Raw genomic sequence first — 24,236 nt, 5'->3', positions numbered from 1 at the left:
AATATCCGTGAGAATGAATATGATGAATTTACTGTATGTCAAACTGTCACATATGAACCTAACCTAGACATCATGCTAAGCTAAAAAGCAATCTGACATCACTAGTACATTTTCTTAATTTGTGGCCTACAGTGAGATGGCTAAAGCCCTTGTCACTCAGACACTTCTATATACGAAAACAATCTGATATCATTGTTGTGCCTGGTAAAATATTCTCTTTAATAATTTCCAGCACAACAGTTTCTCATCACAAAGGTACAGCACTGCAACGTGTCACCATTTCATAAAATTTTTAGCCATAATCAGAAAAAATACATGATCAAAAACACAAATAAACAGCAAAAAACGGCAAAGAAGAGAATGGTTTCGATTATGGCAAAAGAAATACGTAAGATTCTTTTCTTGTCTCTCACTGTTTACGTCAAAGTGTCATCCAACTGGCTACATGAAACTGATGTGGTGGCAACCTATGAATATTAGAGAAGACTGCTGTGACTGCAGCTAGCCCCAATCTACATTTGAGGCGAATGTAGTATTTTAATGTTTGACTTAAGAGTGGTTTGTTGCAGTATGATTTTAGTGTGTGTTGATTTATTTGTTGTTTAGTTAATGATTATTTACATTTGTTCTATGTGTAACAAGTACACTGTTAAACAAATAGCCATTTGGACAACAAACAAAGATGAAAATCTTACAGTAACTTCGCAGCACCTAGATTTAGGATGCCTTAGATTATCTCTACAAAAAGACCTTAGTGCTCTGTCTATTCACTGCTTATTCTAAAAGCTTACTTTTTTTTTTTTATTTAATAATGAAAACCATACATACCTTCTCCTGATTAAGAGCAGCTTCTTTATTTCTTATGTCCTTATTACTCAGATGCTTTTTCTTGTTGCCATCAGTTGTTATAGAACCAATCAATTTCAGCTCAGTTGATAAACTTTCTTGTGGTTGCGTGAGCTCTTCATAGTCTAGTTTCTTGTGCTGAACGTCATTTTGTGAGTTAATCTGTATAGGGAAGGGGCCAACAACATGCTTCGGTTTTATAACCTGAAAAGTCAATGTAAGTAATCCGTCATATATAGTGAAACATTGGTTAGTCACTGTTTCAGTAAGTAGCTCACAAGTTTAACCTGTGGGAAAACCACAATAATTAGAACAGAAATGTAACATATTTTGGATTATTGTAAAACTTATAAACAAAGCAACCTAAACATTTCAATAAAACATATTGTTAATACTTAAGCTGTTCCAATTCAGTAATGTTCTTACCATATCTGATAAGCAAACCACTAACAGTTAAAAAGAAATTTTTTCTTCATGTACGTGTCCAAGGCCTCAATGTAACATCTAAGTGATGGGACCATTTTAACCACCATATGCTGTCAATTTTATTCCTTTAATGCATAATGCACATATATTCAAATGGCTCTGAGCATTATGGGACTTTACTTCTGTGGTCATCAGTCCCCTAGAACTTAGAACTACTTAAACCTAACTAACCTAAGGACATCACATACATCCATGCCCAAAACAGGATTCGAACCTGCATTTATTTTAACACTATAATATTTATCACTGAAGAGCCCTTATCATGCCTGCATCTCTTGGAACTTTTGTCTTAGTCTTGCTTATCTTCTGTGTTGGCTTAAATGTAGGTTTTTCCATTTTGGGCTGAACAGTTTGACTTTCTAACATCTTGTAACACCCATTCTTTGTAACAATTTCCCCATATTGCTTGCTCAATCAAATTCTTTTTTTTTTGTTTTTGCTCTTTTATAACACTACACAAAGCAGCTCTAATGAAAAGTTCAATCACTTCATAACCAATATCAATAGATTTTGATGGTTCCAATAACCACATGAGCAATATGATGTGGCATAGTTAGAACAAGCAATACAAACAGCTACCGGTAACACTTGAAAATAAAAGGGTTCAACAATATGAGAATGTCAAGTGCAAAAATTAGTGTCAGACTTCGCACTGCACAAGGCACAAATATCAGACATTACTTTCCTGTCATATGTCAACATAAACATTCAAATTAATTAATGTAAATCAATGACATTAACTGGAACATATCAGCTGATTGTTGCAAGGACTACCCACAACATTTTCTTTTGTTATCCTCAAATTAGTTTACTGTTTATAGCCGTGATTTATGTAATACAGCCGACTAGTCCCAGAAGATTTGATTTTACGAGTTTTGACACCAACTGTGGGTGACTTCATCAGGGGGGAAGAAAAAAAATGCCTATAAAAGATTACAAACCCGTTAATATAGAGGGAAAACCAAGAATATATTGTTATTATATTGAACATATTTATGAGGTGACTGTATTCACATGTAGGCAAAGCAGAAAAACGATTTCTGAGCAAAAAGCTCCTGCCATATAAAATAATTCTTAAACTCATATTTAAAACCATACAAAAATTAAAGGTATTGGAATTGATGTAAGAACAATACTTATCAGCAAAAATTATAGCTACATAATGTGGCACACTGTATGCCGCTAGGGGCTGTAAGACCAAAGAGTCACTGGAGGTGCCATCAGACTGTGCTGCTCACAAGCCAAAGTTACCTCAACATGGACATGAAACAAGTCATTCTATCTACTAACAATCTAAGAAATCAGCTGCTTACATTGACAAAAATAACTTCAGTAGCATATAAGCGATCATCTCGAAAATCAACAGCCAGTATTACGCAAAATAAAAAGTACAAGACAATGCAATAGCGAATGTCGTATCTCAGTGTAATAACAGACAAGGAGAGAGGAAGATGTTAGTTTAGGATGTACTCTGAAGAAGATGAGGAGTCAGATATACACACTTATAAGTAAAGGCTTTATGCTATTAAAGAATTTTTTATTACATTGCTGCAACTCTTCATTCAGAATGACACCATCATTAAGGGAAAGGTGTTTGAAAATTTCTAATTCTTCAAGGGCATCCAGTCTGAAGCCTGCCTTTGTGTGTGTGTGTGTGTGTGTGTGTGTGTGTGTGTGTGTGTGTGTGTGTGGAGGATATTGGGAACTTCTTTAGGCTTATGAACTGTAATTAATAAGTTGTCAGCAAAGAACGAGTTATATATATTTTTACCTTCTTTTGCTACAAGATGTTCTTCAAATGTAACAATACTGCATGTGTCCTGTATATGCTATGTAACAGGCTGGAAATGCGTCACAGCTGATTTTATAGACATTGAGTTTTTTAAGAGTGAATGTACTGGTCTCAAATTACAAATAAGATTATTTTTCCAACTTGTTATTAGTAGAATATGTACTTTGCAATCGTACTTCTTCCGGAGAAGACCTCCAAGATAGAGGCCCTAAAATGGTATATGTTTTGTTTTTCCCTTCTTACGTTCCTTACTACTAGAAGAGCCAAGAGTGACGAGTCTATTATTGGTTCTACTTTCGAAAATCGTTGGTTTGTACCTATTAATGGCCGACATTTTTAATACAATTAATCTCAGAGTAGAGATTTTCATCAAGTAAAGGAGTACATATCCGTAGATGGTAGAATGAAAAAAAAGGCCTTTTTTTTTTTTTTTTTTTTTTTTTTAGAATGATGGTATGTTAAACAGGGCGACACTATTTGATCAGTGCAGGTTCGTTTGCGAAAAATACGGAAAGAAATTCTGTTGTCGACTACTGTTAATATTAGAACTAAATAACATACCGAAGGTTGTTTCCACAGGTGGGTTCGTGTAATGATTTTTAATGTCGACTACAATCAGGTTGGTATTTTGTTCATAGTGTAATGATTTTTTTTTTTACTAATGTGATTTTGACTGTTGGAAGTTGAATAATTATTTCGAAAAACGTAATATATACAACCATAATTTCCCCTATGCATCTTACCAATGGAAATGCATTACTAGACGAACATTAAAACGAAAAATTTTATCACTACTTTGGATTTAGACCACATCATAGATACAATGGGACTATTCCAAAAACCAGTCTTTGGAAAAATACAACTAAATTAAAAATCAGTGGCATGCTTTATTTTACAAATTTGACAACTGGGTAGTTCCTCACCTGAAGTTTCTGTGCATCGTATTGAAATTTCTTTAGATCAAACTTCGCTCCATTTGAAAGTTTACGGAACAAGTCCTCCGCATCCATAACACTCGGCTAACCTACACCGAAGTGTAAACAGTGAACACACCATCCACCACACGTGAGGACAGCAACAAACACTAAACAAGTAAACATGTTGACTCGACGAATCGAGAAATATCGATTATTTAGTCTTGCGATTGTATCACATTCGATGTCCACAAAACTTCAACTACCGAGTCTTTAGATTGCAAACAACCACAGCAGACATTACACAAAACAAACATGTTAATGATTAAAGTAGAAGTTTCACAGGCATTGAAAACCTGCATATTCATTATCGCATTACGGCTAGATAGTGTATTCACACTCGTCATCGGAATTTTTACTCGCATACTTTTAAAGGTACCAGCTAATGTAAATGGTGAGGGCGTTACTGTAATGGTGCAGATTTTAGCTTACGAGCATACTGAAATGGTAACGATGAGAAATCAGATGCCCCCAAAGGGTGAATGCAAAAATGAGCTACTCCTAGATGTCATATATGGGCTAATGAAAAGCATCGATTGACGATTCACAGATGCTATCAATGGGGCCTGAAGGCGCCGTCACCATCGAATGGTTACGTTTACATTTTCTTTTATAGTCATATTCCATTAATAATTACATGCGTATGAGACGTTAGGATACAGAGTGAATCAAAAAATACATAAATATGCACTGCATACTCGTAACAAGGACTGTCAGAGATGGTACAGCTAATTCATAAAAAAAACAATTGCAGAGAAAGTAAAAACATGAAACTAAAACAAAACAGATACAATAAATACGTCGAAATGGTCATAGTAAAAGGATAATCAGATGTTATTCAACAATATTTACAGTAACAAGCAGTTAAAATATGCTGCAAAATGGGGTAATTCAAAATAGTAGGGGAAGTTGAAACGATTGGTCAGGATTTTAGTTTTATCGAGATCGGCAAGACTGGTATTTTCTTTATATGGAGATTGTGCGTGGTAGATCGTTAATTTGTCATAGGTAAGTTGGTTTAAAAAATTATGAAGTACAATGAATGTGCATCTATGAAAAATAATGCTGTGGGAACTTCTTTCAAAGGGCTAATTCATATGGCTACAGTTTGATATACAAGTCAGTGAAACAAAGGTAAAATACGCTTCCATTCATGGTGGAATAGATAATTCCAACAATATTTTATTATCAATGCATCTTCATTTTATACAATATATTTTTAAGAACATGTCCAATGTGGGGCAATTTGAAAAATGGTGAAGGAGCAAAGAAACAAGGAATTAAAAACTTCATTGCATAAGTTTTAAACATTCATGGGAATGCATAACACTTAAATTTATGAGGAAGTCTAGAAAGGCGTCTAACATACATTTATTTCGATCTGAATATTATATAAGTGTGCGAATGTTGACGATATTGTTTGTAAGAAGGGGACGACACTGCTTCCCAGTTGAAACGCAGTGAACTTTTAGGAAAAAGTGATCTTCTTAATGTAATTAAATTTAGTTTTCAAGATGACAATACCTATGTACTGAAAAATATGATTTCATTTCGCTGCACCATCAATTTTCATTTATCTCTGTCGTCTCAGTTAATTTTAACATTTTATGTAATGGACATACTTTAGTTTGTTAATTCTTTTAGAGGTACATCACACGTATTATTATTTTGTCATTTGAAATAAACTTATTGTATAAGCACTCAATGTGATTTCATTTTAATTCACATAAAATATTTCCGCTACATACTGTTTATCATTATTTTAGTATTACGTGATAGCAAAACCTACAATAATATTTCACTGACATTTTAAAAACAAGCCTTGTGTTGTATGTATCCCAGAATACTTTTAACATGACATTTGTTAGCAAAATACTTTCTGTTTCAAGTGACACCCTATCATGATGATACTTGAAACAGGCACAAAAATGAACTTTTTTGGTGTAAAGTGGTTCCAAAAATTTTTTGGAGGAATTTCAACCTTATCAACTAAATGTCACCCGGCCTACCTGTCTAGCTGCGAGGTCTATTGCGCTGCTCCCTGAGCGGGAAGGTGTGCTGGTTCCTGGCACGAATCTGTCAGGTGGGTTAGTGTCAAGATCTGATGTGCTAGCGAGCCTGTGGATGTTTTTTTACTACGGTTTTCCATCTGCCTTCGAGAATGTGGGCTGGTTCCTCTTATTCCTCCTCAGTTACACTATGTCAGCGATTGCTGTGCAAACAGTCTCCACATATGTGTACACCATAATTACTCTACCTGCAAACATATGGGGCTGCACTCATCTAGTATGAGACGTTCCCGGGGTCCACTGTGGGCTGAACTGCACAATAACCCTGGGTTCAGTGTGAGGCAGTGGTGGGGTGGGTGGACTGCTGTGGCCTGTTGTGGGGTTGTGAACCACCGAGGGCCATGGTGGGATGAACCCTCTCCATCGTTTCTTGGTCCCCTGTTCAATACAATACAATTGTCACATGAAAGTGAAGTGCAAGAAATTTCCATATAATAAAAGCAATATAGGAACTACGAAAGTCTGAGCTCAGGAATCGTTTCAAATTATCCCATTTTATGGTATGCAAAAATAGTATATTATGTCCATTAAATAATTCATCTAATGAACAAAATGTTGTGTCAAGTGAGTACATCCTTATTTCATGTTCAAATGATGTACCGTTACTGCACAGATCTTTCATCTTATTTGACAGTGCATTAAGTACATTAACACTAAAATACTTTACACTTTTTCTGATGTCACAAGGTAGGTTGGCGTTCCCTCTTGTATTGTACCCATGGCACATTTCATTGGTTTTATAATACACAAGACTGTGAATCATAAAATTCATTTTCGGATAAACATATAGGGAATTGGTGATAAGTGGAGAGATTGTGGCAGGAGCATCTCTACATATACTTCAGTTTTCTGCAGAAACAAATTTTCTTTCATGAGGGTGAATTGTTCCATAAGATAATTTCAAAGCACGCAACAGACTGGAAGTAGTTCACAACAGCAGAATGATCAGTGACGACACACAATCAAGGATCAGTCAAGAGCACAAAAGAGCCTAGCAACAGACTTCAACTGCATACGTAATCCAAAAGACTAAACACTAAATTTCAATAAATCAGTGAAACTGTGACATATCATCGAATCGTTGAGCTTGATAGATACCTACATGAAAGCCCAAGCATGGCATGCACACCCATGACAAATCACTTGGCGAGATGCCTGGATGGGGTTTATGTATCACTCCAACTTAAGACACAGTTACTACCATCCGAAGTTTAATCGACTGGCGTTTCACATCAGACACTTAGATATGCGCGATTAATGGGATTAAATAACAAATTTAGCATGCAAGAGGCATATGGAAACTCAAAGTCATACTTTTCAATAATGAAGAATATTGCGAAATGTTTAAGAATGCAAAACCTCTGTGGTACAAGAATTTGATAATGTGGTGGTTACAATGCACCATGCAAAGATATGGAAAATGTTGACAACTACTCAAGAGACAAAAGTATTTGCTATCAGGGAAATGTGATTTTTGTTTCCATTGTTATGAGAGTTACACAACCTAAGACACCACTGTAATACAAGGCTATGAAAAAAATAAAAGTCAAGAGTTCAGCCCTGAAAAGGAAACAAATAGATGCCCATGAAATAAGGTTAGCACTAAACTCTACAGAACAAGAGCTGAAGAAACTTCAGTATATCATAAGCAAAAGAAAAAGAGGGCACAGAAAAATAGTGGCACAAATAAAAGTACACAATGAAATGACTATTGCAAGACAGAGTCAGAACAAGGAAGGAATACCTTGGGTGTTTTTGCATTTAAGGAGTGTAACTTCATGTATTTATAACTGTAAAAGGAGATTAGTGCAGATTACAGGGCAACTGTCATATCTTTTCAATGGTCATCTACACAGCTCAGTAAGGCATCAGCCTCCCATTCATAACACTTAACTAGAATAGCAATTAGATATTTAGTCTTCTCTCTGTGCTTTTATAGTTAATTCTTAAGTTGGTTATACTAGAGTGGATAGGATGTGTGCATGCAAACAACTGAATTAGCTTTTGGTCATTGTCAGCCATTTTCAGTCAGGTGTCTTGGGCTGTACTAGTGGGGAGAAAATCTTGTGCATCCCATGGAACACCTCGGGTGTCGCTTGTTTTGCCCATAGGCTCCACTGCTGATGTAATTTTCAGAGTACTCGATGGAAGTACCTGTTCCCACAGCAGACTGCATGGTGGCTGGTAAAACATTGTATCACTTGAGGCAGAGAGTCAATGCAGATGTTGAATGGCTGGCCTCGCCCATTAACCCTATAAGTGGGCTGGTGGCATGTTCTTCAGCAGGGTCTGAACCAGCACACAGGAGGAGGTGTTTGTTAGTTATCACTGGAGCTTTAATATTAGGCTCATTATGGAGTCCTTTAAGAAAATAGCATCCACGGTCAGGAAAAATCCGATATGTAGTAAGTGTGTCTACCATGGGGCCTCACCCTGAGATGTGGAGGAGGTGCTGCCTGTGGCTATCGTGAGTACAGGGTGCAGTCATCTATAAATTGTAGATCACATTGGCATCAATTAAGTCTGTCACTTGGGTTCTGATGCCATGCTTAGTTCATACGGGCAGCTGGCAGAAGTGGTGCAAACTGCTGGCCTCACATGGGGATGCCAGCAGACTTCACAATTTGCAGCATAGTTTCCAGAATTGACGGGTTTGGAACCAAGTTTAGAATCTAAACCAAATGATCCATTGATACTGTGATGGCTTAGACTGCAGATTTCTGAACCTGCGTTATTGGGTAGAGAATTGTAGCACTCCCAGTTGTAATGTACAGACACAATATTAGAAGTAAAACCAACCAAGTTTTATGCTGCTTCCACATGAAGAGATTCACAAAAACACTGATTGAAATATAGAACAGTAAAAAGTTTCATAACTACATGTAGAGCACATGTATATACAGTCATGCAGGTGAGCACACGATAAGCAAGTAAACATAAGTGATGCTGAAGACCCTGTGCACTGGGTTTATGTTGGGCTCCTGTGCGCATGACACAGCACTTGCTGCAATGTCTGTTCATATTATGAGGCAACCTCTGTAGGCCAGGTGTGAAGGCATTTGCATCATGTGCTGTTTGATGACACACTTCCCCTTGGGGAAAAGTGTTCCTGTGGAGATATCCATGTCTCTGTTGGTAGGAACGACTGCTGGAGTAGGTGTCGTTCTGTCACAGGAAAATATGGTGTGAAATGGCACAAGCGCAGACAAGCACTGTGCCCACTCTCCCACGAGAGCATAAGGGAGCACTAGCAATGATGGTGCTGTATCCATGTCCACATCGGGGCAGGCACTGGCGATGCAGGCAGCAGAACATATGGGGAAAGAGAAGTCTGGGCTGTCACTTGATAGGAGGTGCACTGTGGGCAGGCTGTTACAGCGCATGTGATCTCATTGTCAATACCCAGCCAAAATATGTGGCAGTGAGCCAGAAATTTTGTACTAGAAACATCCCAGTAGGCCAGGTGGAAAGGAGCATGATATTTTGCTGCAGTGCAGATGGGATCACAAGCCTGGGCACCGACTCTTCAGTAGCCAACAGTGACACACAATCAAGAGCTGAGAGGCAGTGGACAAGAGCATTACAATCATATAAAGCATCCGGTGCTCCACCTGCTGGTTTATCTGACCAGCTGTAGGGGACAAACTGAACAACTTGACATACGATAGGACGGTCGTGACAGCCACCAGACTCTGAAACTGGTGTTGGTAAAACCATTCATGGTGTTTTGGGCTTCAACATGCAAATGGAAACACAACAGTTCGTTCTGATCATCTTGGCTGAATTGGGGCCAATAGGAAATCGAGAAAGAGCATCTATATTACTTTTCTGGATTGTGTATCGGAAATAAATCTCATAAATGTAGTGTGACAAAGACAGAGCCCAGTATTGCAAGCGACTGGCCGCTTTGTCTAGCAAAGATGCTGAAGGGCTGAAAAGAGAAACCAGAGATGTATAATTAAGAATCAGATGAAACTTGGAACCATATAGGAAAACATGAAATTGCTGGAACACATACAGAATAGTAAGGACTTCTTTTTCTATCTCCAAGTAGTACTATTGCACGTGACTCAGTGTTTGGGAAGCATACACAATAGGGTATTCAGCATTACTGTAAACCTACTCAGAATGGACCTGTACGAAAAAAATGGGGTTTTATTTTGATGTCAGCCTTGAAGTCAGTAGCACGCCTTAAACCATCTAGAAACAGGGAGGAACATTCCAAGCAGAGCAGTTCCCACTGTTAGTGTGAAACTTGATCTGATATGCGACAGTACCTACTGGTTAGTGCTAAGTAGTTGCTCTTCTAAACAGCAGTTCATATCAGCAAAACAGTTGTGACCATGTCTGATATTGCTCATACTGTAGGCACTTGGGCTATGCACGGCTCTGTTTAAAAAGAATGCTTCAATATAGTCACAAGGTCGAGACATGCACATCTGCTTTCATGCCCTGCAACTGGTTTACTGCAAATAATAACCTGTAACTGTGATCCTGCAGTCAAATAATCTATGCACAGGCTCCAATTACAAATTAAAAACTTACACAGAAATGTAAAATGAGAGATAAATTATTAATTTAATAAAAAGGGTTCTGTTCTAATGTCTATAATCGATTTTGTCGACAGAGAATTTTGACGAATAATGTTTATTCAAGAAAGAAAATCGCATATTAATGGTAAATGGTCCTGTGATATTCATTTTAACCCTTTATTAGGCAGTGTTGCTCTCAAGCAACATCAAATTTACGTTGGCCTCATGGGACAACAAACACTTCCCAGTGCCTTTTACTGGCATTCTTGCCTCCAGGCAACGTTCCTTTACACATTGCGAATGCCATTTGTTGTAAGAGTTCAACGTTTTCCACACGAGATGGCAGTTTGTGCAGTGGTGTTACAGAGATCTCCTCGTGTGAGCAACAGGGGTGTCTTATGTTGGTTCTGAAAGAGTGGATTTCAATAAATTGGCAGTAATCTTAGCAGATTTTCTTGAAGAAATACCCAGAGGTGAGTTTACAGCAGAAATATGTCAATCTAATATTGTTTTGAATTTCGTAAATAGTATAAAACCACAGTCTAACATAACAGTCGCGACACTTCGCCTGGATTTTGTTGCCTACCATGGCAGCAGCGCCCCATGCGGCCAGGAAGTTAAACTTTGAGTTCGGCGTGATCGTGAAAGCGAATAGTGGTTGTTTATTTTGATTTCTACAATGGTTTTTACAAGTGGGAGCATTTGTAGCGCAATAAATTGCAGCAACAACAGGAAGAAGACATCGCAGCTGTCTTTTTTTAGGTTTCCTAAGGATCCTGATAGTTATATAACATCATGTTAGTAAACTGTATCATCAGGATTCACTTGCAAACTAGGTGTGTATTAATGATTAATGTTTTGTTTTGGGAGCAGAAAATGGCTAGTTAATAGCGGACGAGAAGACCTTATGAAAAAAGACCCAGTTTACCTGTATAATAATATAAGGTTTTGTTCGCTACATTTCGAACAAAACCAGTTCATGAATGCAGACAATAATAAACTCTTGTGGAATGCAGTACTCACACTGTTTGACATCCCAAATAAGCCGCCTCAACTGACAATGAAGAGGAAACTACCACAAAGATTCGACAATCCATCTAAAGCTGTAAAACAGTCATATGACACAGAAGCAGCCAGTTCAACTCTCCACGTATCAGTGCCAGATTCGTGTGAATCGTCAACACAGACCTGCTTTGACGATGAAGTGGTTAGATTAAGTGCAGTTATTCGTGTCTTACAAAAGCGTAATGTTTGGTATGTATTTCATTCACTTCGGCTGTTAGTCACTTAATTTTTGTCGCTTCCTTCGTGTGATGACATTATTTTGTTAGCACCTTATTCACTGACATTGTTTGAAAAATCATTCAAATATTTGGTTTTGTGTGAAATGCAATGTAATCAACTCATTATAATGTTTTCAACATATTTCTCCCACTATTTAGAATAATATAAAGATGAAGGTCGTACTTGTGGCAACAGGCGACAATGACAAACACAGTAGCCCTACAGAACGATAAATGAGCTGCCGATCGCTTTTGCATGTAGAGGTACATGTCTGTTCTTCTTACGTGTGAATCGGTGTGTTTATATTCTTTTGATGTCAACGTGGTAAGCTGCAATTCTATCCAATGCCACTAGTGTTTCTTCACGAATGTGTTGTAGCTTGCCACTCGATTCATGGTTTCTGTATATACTGCGCTTATTTTAGAATCATTTTTAGAAACATATATGCCTTCTGATACTACACAAACCCTTGGAGGCAAGTAAATAACTCAAATATTTCGTAAATTATGTAAGAATTGGATTCAAAACAAAGATTACGCTTACGACGCGTCTGACGTTCACCTTACTCGTTGCTTGGAGCGCTACTGTCGTTCCATCTGTCAAACGGTAACAACTTTTGCAGCAGTGAGTGTCGCGACTGTTATGTTAGACTGTGATAAAACTTTTATGTTGCCTGTTAGAAACATTGCCCATAGTTGGGACATGTGCCATTAGTATATTACATATTCTTACGGTGTAACAGAGTAGACATTTTTATTTTCAGGGGCTTTTTATCTATGGATTCCAGAATATTTTATGGAATTAAAAAAGCGAGAGGAATAGTAGTTCTACTACAAAACCCGGCTTTGTCTGATCTAAGCGAATCTGAAGACTCTGAACTCGAAGTTTTGGCAGACTGTAGTGATGATCCAGACTATATTTCAGACTATATTCCAGAGCATCAATCTCAGTTCCATTACCTAGTTATACCAGAAACTGATTCTGATTCAGGAAGTGAAATCTCAGAAGCTGAACAAGTGCAAGGACCTGCCTCAGTGAATCCTTCTAGTGCAAGTGTCAGTCAAGTGAAAAAGAAAATTACAAAAGGAGTCACTTACATGTGGGTAAAGGAAGATATAACTGCTAGGTCAGAAAGTCTCTCTGCTGTGTTTTCTGATGAAAGCTAGAGGGGAGATGTTTGTCCTTTCCAGGTTTCGGAGCAGGAACGACGATAGCTTCCTGCCATCGTCTGGGAAAAGTACTGTCGGTCCAAATTCGATTATAAAGGCGAAGGAGGTAACGCAGACTATGGGTTGATAATTGCAGCAACGTTTGGACGTGGATACCATCTGGTCCTGAGGCGGAGGAGGGAGAAGAAGAGAGTGCATGTTGGAGTTCCCGCATGGAGAAAACAGTATTGTAGCTCTCGTGATTTTGAGAGGAGGAAGCAAGAGGTCGCACTTCCGCTGCACGTTTCTTCGGGAGAAACGCTGGCGGGTATTTTGAAGAGCTCGAAATCTCAGCAAAGTGCTGACTCAATGAGTTAGAAATTGCGACGGGGTCCACTAATGTATCATGCGCGACAGTGAGCCCAGAGACTGGGGAGAAACTAGGCGCGCCGGAGAACCGTCGAAGCCGACTCCAAACTTCCGAGGAGGGAGTGAAGGTGTTAAATGAGCTAATAAAGAATTTCCAGCTTGCCTTCTTGCTATCGCGAATGACACGACGGCATCGCGCTCGGAACTGCTTATAGCGGATACAGTTGGCCAAAGTAGGATGGTGGTGGAAAATGCGGAGAGCACGTCACCGCTCACGTATTGCGTCACGGCATGCCTCGTTCCACCAACGAATTGGGGGGCGCCGGGGCAATTCGGAGGTGCGTGGTATTTAACGTTCAGCAGCTGTAAGAATAACGTCGGTAATGTGTGTGACCTCATCGTCAACGCTGGGAAAGTGACGGTCTTCGAATGTCTCTAGAGGCGAAAAAAGTGTCCAGTTGGCCTGGGCAAACTTCCAGTGTCTCGGGCGCATATATGGCAGTTGAGGCTGCAGTCTAAGGACACATGGAAAGTGGTCACTCGAGTGGGTATCATCAAGGGCGCACCACTCGAAGCGCCGAGCTAGCGGAACAGTACCGACCGCAAGGTCCAAATGAGATAAATTTGTCGTGGAGGCAGACAAAAATGTAGGGACCCCAGTGTTGAGGCAAACTAGATCCACTTGGTGGAAGACGTCTAGCAATAGTGAGTCACGTGGACAAGGATGTGGAGATCCCCAAAGCGGGTGGTGGGCATTGAAGTCCCCAACCAGCAAATAGGGGGGTGGAAGCTGACCAAGAAGATGAAGGAGATCAGCTCGTGCTACTGGTGTGGACGATGGAATGTATACAGTACAAAGAGAGAACGTGTATCCAGAAAGGGAAAGACGGATGGCGACAGCTTGGAAGGAAGTGTTTAAATGGATTGGGTGATAATGGAGAGTATCATGGAGAAGAATCATGAATCCTCCATGGGCTGGAGTGACTTCAACAGAGGGGAGATCATATCGGACGGACTGAAAATGAGGGAGAACAAAGCGGTCATTGGGACGCAGCTTTGTTTCCTGAAGACAGAAGATGACCGGCGAGTAGGATCGTAAGAGGATCGACAATTCATCCCGATTGGCTCGAATGCTGCGGATATTCCAGTGGATAATGGACATAGGGTGAACAGAAAATGGAGGAATGTGACCAAGGTTGCTGTCAACTCAACGACTGCTCAGAGCTTGCGACCGACAGCATGGAATGGCATTCGGCCGAAGGCAGAAGATCCTGATCCATAGGTAGTTCAGGAGCAGCTCCTGCCACCAGCGATCGGCCGGTTGATCGGTCGCCAGCAGTGCGCCTCGGCGACACAGAAGACGGCCGAGGGCGATTTCCGCTAGGTGGTGCTGTAGATGGGACACGCCTTGGCGGAGAAGGAGATGAACTGGGTTTCTTTGTAGCCTTCTTGGAATTATGATGTTTAGATGAAGGAGGAACCGATGGTTGTGAAGTTTAGGTACGTAAAAAATCTTCACGAGTATGCTCTTTTGTCGAAGTCCTGGTGTCTGACTTTTGGGCTCGAGATTTAGCAGAACCCGACGAAGGGTGAGCCATAGAGTGGGCAGGCGAAAGTGGTGAGGTTGAACGGGCGATCTTTGCGCTGGCCGATCTGACGACCGTGGCACTAAAGGTGAAGTCGCAAGTCTGCGTGGCCGCCTCCTTTGTTGGCCGAGGAGAAGCAAGGGCAGTGCTGTATTTTCCTGTCGGAGGCACAGTGGGCTGTCGACTGGCGAATAATTTTCGAGCAGCAAAGGTCGACACCTTTTCCTTCACTCTTATTTCCTGGATGAGCTTTTCGTCCTTAAAAACGGGGCAATCTCGAGAGGAAGCAGCATGGTCACCCATACAGTTGATGCAGCGAGGGGATGGAGGTGGACAAGCATCCTCATGGGCATCCTTGCCACACGTAACACATTTGGCCGGATTGGAACAGGACTGGCTGGTGTGATTGAACCGCTGACACCGATAGCACCGCGTAGGGTTTGGGACGTAAGGGCGAACGGAAATTATCTCATAGCCTGCTTTGATTTTCGATGGAAGTTGAACTTTGTGAAATGTCAAGAAGACAGTGCGGGTTGGAATGATGTTTGTGTCAACCCTTTTCATAACTCTATGAACAGCCGTTACGCCCTGGTCAGACAGGTAGTGCTGAATTTCTTCATCGAGGGAGCGTGTATAAACGACTCCACGCGAGGAATTTAAAGTACGGTGCGCTTCAACCAGGACAGGGAAGGTGTGGAACAGTGAAGTACGCAGCAATTTTTGTGCCTGGAGGGCACTGACTGTTTCTAACAACAAGGTGCCATTCCGTAATCTGGAACAAGACTTTACAGGACCTGCAATTGCATCGACACCTTTCTGAATAATGAAAGGGTTGACTGTGGAGAAGTCGTGACCTTCGTCAGACCGAGAAACAACAAGGAACTGTGGCAACGATGGAAGAACCGTCTGTGGCTGAGACTCAGTGAACTTACGTTTGTGAGCAGACATAGTGGAAGGTGAGGAAACCATTGCGGAAGAATCCCCCATGATTACCGGCGTCTCCGATGACGCGCTCCTCCCTTGTGGGGGCCCTCTCTGAGGGCACTCTCGCCTTAGGTGATTGTTCACACCTCCCGACAAACGGACAGAGGGACCAATCGGCACTTTCGGAAGGTATCAGCTCGGGTAATCACCCCTCCCTGGGCCTGGCCGTTACCAGGGGGTACGTACGTGTCCTACCTGTCTACCCGGGGCGGGGAATGACGCGTTACCCCGTCACCGGCTACGCACAAAAATGCGTGGGTCGGCCTTCAGACACGCACAGGGAGGAAGAAAGAGAAAGGAAAGGAAAGAAGAGAGGTCTCAAACGCCGCAGCGGAGAAAAGGGTAAAGAGAAGAGGTAAGGAAAAGAGAAGGACAAAGGAAGGAAGAAGACATACAAGAAAAGAAGGCGAAGAATGCGTTACATTTTCAAGCGTCCGTCTCCGGACGTAGGCACAAACCATACTCCCAGATGGGGAGAAAGGGAAGGAAAGAGCCAGAGGTGAGGGGAGGAGGGGCGAAGATGGGGGATGGGGAAGGATGCGGAAGGGGAAGGTATGCAGCCCGGATAGGAAGGAAGGCCACATTAGCTCGGGGTCCCGTGCTCGCTATGCACGTATCCACAAAAGAGTTGTGGACCCCCTGGGGGGGAAAACGGGTGTGTCAGTCACTCGTTTTACACAGCTAATGAGGAAGCAGCAGACAGATGACACGTTTGGAAGCAAGAGACGAACAAATATCGTATTTTTATGCAAAAATACCACAACCTTGGAAATCATATTACATTTGGTAGAAAGAATCAAATACGTTCATGTTAACCAAATTTATAAATTTAATTGTTGCTCGTTGCACTTGCCTATAAGTTCCCAAGCTAATGACAACCTTGTAATTCATGACATATTTAGGGGGAAAAAAACTGTGAAATACACTACTGGCAATTAAAATTGCTACACCAAGAAGAAATGCAGATGATAAACGGGTATTCATTGGACAAATATATTACACTAGAACTGACATGTGATTACATTTTCACGCAATTTGGGTGAACAACCACCTCTGGCCGTAATACCAGCCTTGATACGCCTGGGCGTTGAGTCAAACAGTGCTTGGATGGCGTGTACAGGTACAGCTGCCCATGCAACTTCAACACGATACCATAGTTCATCAAGAGTAGTGACTGGCATATTGTGACAAGCCAGTTGCTTGGCCACCATTGACCAGGCGTTTTCAATTGGTGAGAGATCTGGAGAATGTGCTGGCCAGGGCAGCAGTCGAACAGGACTTGCAACATGTGGTCGTGCATTATCCTTCTGAAATGTAGGGTTTCGCAGGGATCGAAAGAAGGATAGAGCCACGGGTCATAACACATCTGAAATGTAACGCCCACTGTTCAAAGTGCCATCAATGCAAACAAGAGGTGACAGAGTCATGTAACCAATGGCACCCCATACCATCATTCCAGGTGATACGCCAGTATGGCGATGACGAATACACGCTTCCAATGTGCGTTCACCACGAGGTCGCCAAACACGGATGCGACCATCATGATGCTGTAAACAGAACCTGGATTCACCCAAAAAAAATGTCGTTTTGCCATTCGTGCACCCAGGTTTGTCACTGAGTACACCATCGCAGGCGCTCCTGTCTCTGATGCAGCTTCAAGGGTAGCCGCAGCCATGGTCTCCGAGCTGATAGTCCATCCTGCTGCAAACATCGTCGAATTGTTCGTGCAGATGGTTGTTGTCTTGCAAACGTCCCCATCTGCTGACTCAGGGATCAGGGAGATGTGGCTACACGATCCGTTACAGCCATGCGGATAAGATGTTAGTCATCTTGACTGTTAGTGATACAAGGCCATTGGGATCCAGCATGGCGTTCCATATTACCCTCCTGAACCCACCGATTCCATATTCTGCAAACAGTCATTGGATCTCGACCAACACGAGCAGCAATGTCGCGATACGATAAACCACAATCACGATAGGCTACAATTCGACCTTTATCGAAGTCGGAAACGTGATGGTACGCATTTCTCCTCCTTACACGAGGGATCACAACAATGTTTCACCAGGCAACGCCAGTGAACTGCTGTTTGTGTATGCGAAATCAGTTGGAAACTTTCCTCATGTCAGCAAATTGCAGGTGTCGCCACCGGCGCCAACCTTGTGGGAATGCTCTGAAAAGCTAATCATTTGCATATGACAGCATCTTCTTGTCGGTTAAATTTCATGTCTGTAGCACGTCATTTTCGTGGTGTAGCAATTTTAATGGCCAGTAGTGTATTTGTGGCTACAAATATTATTAATGTATCTGCTGCTCATTTTTCTTGCAGCAATGTAAGCTGTGTTACTAGGTCCCAATGTCACCACAAACTCACAATTCATAATATATTTCAGAAAATAGCAAACAAAATATCCGTGAGAATGAATATGATGAATTTACTGTATGTCAAACTGTCACATATGAACCTAACCTAGACATCATGCTAAGCTAAAAAGCAATCTGACATCACTAGTACATTTTCTTAATTTGTGGCCTACAGTGAGATGGCTAAAGCCCTTGTCACTCAGACACTTCTATATACGAAAACAATCTGATATCATTGTTGTGCCTGGTAAAATATTCTCTTTAATAATTTCCAGCACAACAGTTTCTCATCACAAAGGTACAGCACTGCAACGTGTCACCATTTCATAAAATTTTTAGCCATAATCAGAAAAAACACATGATCAAAAACACAAATAAACAGCAAAAAACGGCAAAGAAGAGAATGGTTTCGATTATGGCAAAAGAAATACGTAAGATTCTTTTCTTGTCTCTCACTGTTTACGTCAAAGTGTCATCCAACTGGCTACATGAAACTGATGTGGTGGCAACCTATGAATATTAGAGAAGACTGCTGTGACTGCAGCTAGCCCCAATCTACATTTGAGGCGAATGTAGTATTTTAATGTTTGACTTAAGAGTGGTTTGTTGCAGTATGATTTTAGTGTGTGTTGATTTATTTGTTGTTTAGTTAATGATTATTTACATTTGTTCTATGTGTAACAAGTACACTGTTAAACAAATAGCCATTTGGACAACAAACAAAGATGAAAATCTTACAGTAACTTCGCAGCACCTAGATTTAGGATGCCTTAGATTATCTCTACAAAAAGACCTTAGTGCTCTGTCTATTCACTGCTTATTCTAAAAGCTTACTTTTTTTTTTTAATTTAATAATGAAAACCATACATACCTTCTCCTGATTAAGAGCAGCTTCTTTATTTCTTATGTCCTTATTACTCAGATGCTTTTTCTTGTTGCCATCAGTTGTTATAGAACCAATCAATTTCAGCTCAGTTGATAAACTTTCTTGTGGTTGCGTGAGCTCTTCATAGTCTAGTTTCTTGTGCTGAACGTCATTTTGTGAGTTAATCTGTATAGGGAAGGGGCCAACAACATGCTTCGGTTTTATAACCTGAAAAGTCAATGTAAGTAATCCGTCATATATAGTGAAACATTGGTTAGTCACTGTTTCAGTAAGTAGCTCACAAGTTTAACCTGTGGGAAAACCACAATAATTAGAACAGAAATGTAACATATTTTGGATTATTGTAAAACTTATAAACAAAGCAACCTAAACATTTCAATAAAACATATTGTTAATACTTAAGCTGTTCCAATTCAGTAATGTTCTTACCATATCTGATAAGCAAACCACTAACAGTTAAAAAGAAATTTTTTCTTCATGTACGTGTCCAAGGCCTCAATGTAACATCTAAGTGATGGGACCATTTTAACCACCATATGCTGTCAATTTTATTCCTTTAATGCATAATGCACATATATTCAAATGGCTCTGAGCATTATGGGACTTTACTTCTGTGGTCATCAGTCCCCTAGAACTTAGAACTACTTAAACCTAACTAACCTAAGGACATCACATACATCCATGCCCAAAACAGGATTCGAACCTGCATTTATTTTAACACTATAATATTTATCACTGAAGAGCCCTTATCATGCCTGCATCTCTTGGAACTTTTGTCTTAGTCTTGCTTATCTTCTGTGTTGGCTTAAATGTAGGTTTTTCCATTTTGGGCTGAACAGTTTGACTTTCTAACATCTTGTAACACCCATTCTTTGTAACAATTTCCCCATATTGCTTGCTCAATCAAATTCTTTTTTTTTTTGTTTTTGCTCTTTTATAACACTACACAAAGCAGCTCTAATGAAAAGTTCAATCACTTCATAACCAATATCAATAGATTTTGATGGTTCCAATAACCACATGAGCAATATGATGTGGCATAGTTAGAACAAGCAATACAAACAGCTACCGGTAACACTTGAAAATAAAAGGGTTCAACAATATGAGAATGTCAAGTGCAAAAATTAGTGTCAGACTTCGCACTGCACAAGGCACAAATATCAGACATTACTTTCCTGTCATATGTCAACATAAACATTCAAATTAATTAATGTAAATCAATGACATTAACTGGAACATATCAGCTGATTGTTGCAAGGACTACCCACAACATTTTCTTTTGTTATCCTCAAATTAGTTTACTGTTTATAGCCGTGATTTATGTAATACAGCCGACTAGTCCCAGAAGATTTGATTTTACGAGTTTTGACACCAACTGTGGGTGACTTCATCAGGGGGGAAGAAAAAAAATGCCTATAAAAGATTACAAACCCGTTAATATAGAGGGAAAACCAAGAATATATTGTTATTATATTGAACATATTTATGAGGTGACTGTATTCACATGTAGGCAAAGCAGAAAAACGATTTCTGAGCAAAAAGCTCCTGCCATATAAAATAATTCTTAAACTCATATTTAAAACCATACAAAAATTAAAGGTATTGGAATTGATGTAAGAACAATACTTATCAGCAAAAATTATAGCTACATAATGTGGCACACTGTATGCCGCTAGGGGCTGTAAGACCAAAGAGTCACTGGAGGTGCCATCAGACTGTGCTGCTCACAAGCCAAAGTTACCTCAACATGGACATGAAACAAGTCATTCTATCTACTAACAATCTAAGAAATCAGCTGCTTACATTGACAAAAATAACTTCAGTAGCATATAAGCGATCATCTCGAAAATCAACAGCCAGTATTACGCAAAATAAAAAGTACAAGACAATGCAATAGCGAATGTCGTATCTCAGTGTAATAACAGACAAGGAGAGAGGAAGATGTTAGTTTAGGATGTACTCTGAAGAAGATGAGGAGTCAGATATACACACTTATAAGTAAAGGCTTTATGCTATTAAAGAATTTTTTATTACATTGCTGCAACTCTTCATTCAGAATGACACCATCATTAAGGGAAAGGTGTTTGAAAATTTCTAATTCTTCAAGGGCATCCAGTCTGAAGCCTGCCTTTGTGTGTGTGTGTGTGTGTGTGTGTGTGTGTGTGTGTGTGTGTGTGTGTGTGGAGGATATTGGGAACTTCTTTAGGCTTATGAACTGTAATTAATAAGTTGTCAGCAAAGAACGAGTTATATATATTTTTACCTTCTTTTGCTACAAGATGTTCTTCAAATGTAACAATACTGCATGTGTCCTGTATATGCTATGTAACAGGCTGGAAATGCGTCACAGCTGATTTTATAGACATTGAGTTTTTTAAGAGTGAATGTACTGGTCTCAAATTACAAATAAGATTATTTTTCCAACTTGTTATTAGTAGAATATGTACTTTGCAATCGTACTTCTTCCGGAGAAGACCTCCAAGATAGAGGCCCTAAAATGGTATATGTTTTGTTTTTCCCTTCTTACGTTCCTTACTACTAGAAGAGCCAAGAGTGACGAGTCTATTATTGGTTCTACTTTCGAAAATCGTTGGTTTGTACCTATTAATGGCCGACATTTTTAATACAATTAATCTCAGAGTAGAGATTTTCATCAAGTAAAGGAGTACATATCCGTAGATGGTAGAATGAAAAAAAAGGCCTTTTTTTTTTTTTTTTTTTTTTTTTTAGAATGATGGTATGTTAAACAGGGCGACACTATTTGATCAGTGCAGGTTCGTTTGCGAAAAATACGGAAAGAAATTCTGTTGTCGACTACTGTTAATATTAGAACTAAATAACATACCGAAGGTTGTTTCCACAGGTGGGTTCGTGTAATGATTTTTAATGTCGACTACAATCAGGTTGGTATTTTGTTCATAGTGTAATGATTTTTTTTTTTTACTAATGTGATTTTGACTGTTGGAAGTTGAATAATTATTTCGAAAAACGTAATATATACAACCATAATTTCCCCTATGCATCTTACCAATGGAAATGCATTACTAGACGAACATTAAAACGAAAAATTTTATCACTACTTTGGATTTAGACCACATCATAGATACAATGGGACTATTCCAAAAACCAGTCTTTGGAAAAATACAACTAAATTAAAAATCAGTGGCATTATTTATTTTACAAATTTGACAACTGGGTAGTTCCTCACCTGAAGTTTCTGTGCATCGTATTGAAATTTCTTTAGATCAAACTTCGCTCCATTTGAAAGTTTACGGAACAAGTCCTCCACATCCATAACACTCGGCTAACCTACACCGAAGTGTAAACAGTGAACACACCATCCACCACACGTGAGGACAGCAACAAACACTAAACAAGTAAACATGTTGACTCGACGAATCGAGAAATATCGATTATTTAGTCTTGCGATTGTATCACATTCGATGTCCACAAAACTTCAACTACCGAGTCTTTAGATTGCAAACAACCACAGCAGACATTACACAAAACAAACATGTTAATGATTAAAGTAGAAGTTTCACAGGCATTGAAAACCTGCATATTCATTATCGCATTACGGCTAGATAGTGTATTCACACTCGTCATCGGAATTTTTACTCGCATACTTTTAAAGGTACCAGCTAATGTAAATGGTGAGGGCGTTACTGTAATGGTGCAGATTTTAGCTTACGAGCATACTGAAATGGTAACGATGAGAAATCAGATGCCCCCAAAGGGTGAATGCAAAAATGAGCTACTCCTAGATGTCATATATGGGCTAATGAAAAGCATCGATTGACGATTCACAGATGCTATCAATGGGGCCTGAAGGCGCCGTCACCATCGAATGGTTACGTTTACATTTTCTTTTATAGTCATATTCCATTAATAATTACATGCGTATGAGACGTTAGGATACAGAGTGAATCAAAAAATACATAAATATGCACTGCATACTCGTAACAAGGACTGTCAGAGATGGTACAGCTAATTCATAAAAAAAACAATTGCAGAGAAAGTAAAAACATGAAACTAAAACAAAACAGATACAATAAATACGTCGAAATGGTCATAGTAAAAGGATAATCAGATGTTATTCAACAATATTTACAGTAACAAGCAGTTAAAATATGCTGCAAAATGGGGTAATTCAAAATAGTAGGGGAAGTTGAAACGATTGGTCAGGATTTTAGTTTTATCGAGATCAGCAAGACTGGTATTTTCTTTATATGGAGATTGTGCGTGGTAGATCGTTAATTTGTCATAGGTAAGTTGGTTTAAAAAATTATGAAGTACAATGAATGTGCATCTATGAAAAATAATGCTGTGGGAACTTCTTTCAAAGGGCTAATTCATATGGCTACAGTTTGATATACAAGTCAGTGAAACAAAGGTAAAATACGCTTCCATTCATGGTGGAATAGATAATTCCAACAATATTTTATTATCAATGCATCTTCATTTTATACAATATATTTTTAAGAACATGTCCAATGTGGGGCAATTTGAAAAATGGTGAAGGAGCAAAGAAACAAGGAATTAAAAACTTCATTGCATAAGTTTTAAACATTCATGGGAATGCATAACACTTAAATTTATGAGGAAGTCTAGAAAGGCGTCTAACATACATTTATTTCGATCTGAATATTATATAAGTGTGCGAATGTTGACGATATTGTTTGTAAGAAGGGGACGACACTGCTTCCCAGTTGAAACGCAGTGAACTTTTAGGAAAAAGTGATCTTCTTAATGTAATTAAATTTAGTTTTCAAGATGACAATACCTATGTACTGAAAAATATGATTTCATTTCGCTGCACCATCAATTTTCATTTATCTCTGTCGTCTCAGTTAATTTTAACATTTTATGTAATGGACATACTTTAGTTTGTTAATTCTTTTAGAGGTACATCACAC

The 24,236-nt window shown here is 39.4% G+C and overlaps 1 protein-coding gene across 5 annotated transcripts in view; it reads right to left on the bottom strand.

The window, feature by feature from the left end:
* The window catches only part of LOC126100800 (probable ATP-dependent RNA helicase DDX52), a 97,870-nt gene extending 75,192 nt beyond the window's left edge, over positions 1-22,678 (bottom strand). Inside the window, exons 1-2 of one of the 5 annotated variants that reach the window (XM_049911426.1) lie at positions 22,529-22,678; positions 19,306-19,527 (exon numbers count right to left, since the gene is read on the bottom strand). In XM_049911426.1, the coding sequence (XP_049767383.1) occupies positions 19,306-19,527; positions 22,529-22,615 (309 nt within the window). In that variant the 5' untranslated portion in view covers positions 22,616-22,678. Of the gene's footprint in view, positions 1-828; positions 1,051-4,047; positions 4,242-19,305; positions 19,528-22,528 lie in introns of those variants that run through there. The other 4 variants (XM_049911428.1, XM_049911424.1, XM_049911429.1 and 1 more) reach the window with 4 other exon arrangements.
* Positions 22,679-24,236: the final 1,558 nt, after the last annotated feature.

This window comes from Schistocerca cancellata, chromosome 9, assembly GCF_023864275.1.
Source record: "Schistocerca cancellata isolate TAMUIC-IGC-003103 chromosome 9, iqSchCanc2.1, whole genome shotgun sequence".
NCBI classification, from domain to species: domain Eukaryota; kingdom Metazoa; phylum Arthropoda; class Insecta; order Orthoptera; family Acrididae; genus Schistocerca; species Schistocerca cancellata.
This window is presented reverse-complemented; position numbering and strand designations above follow the sequence as displayed.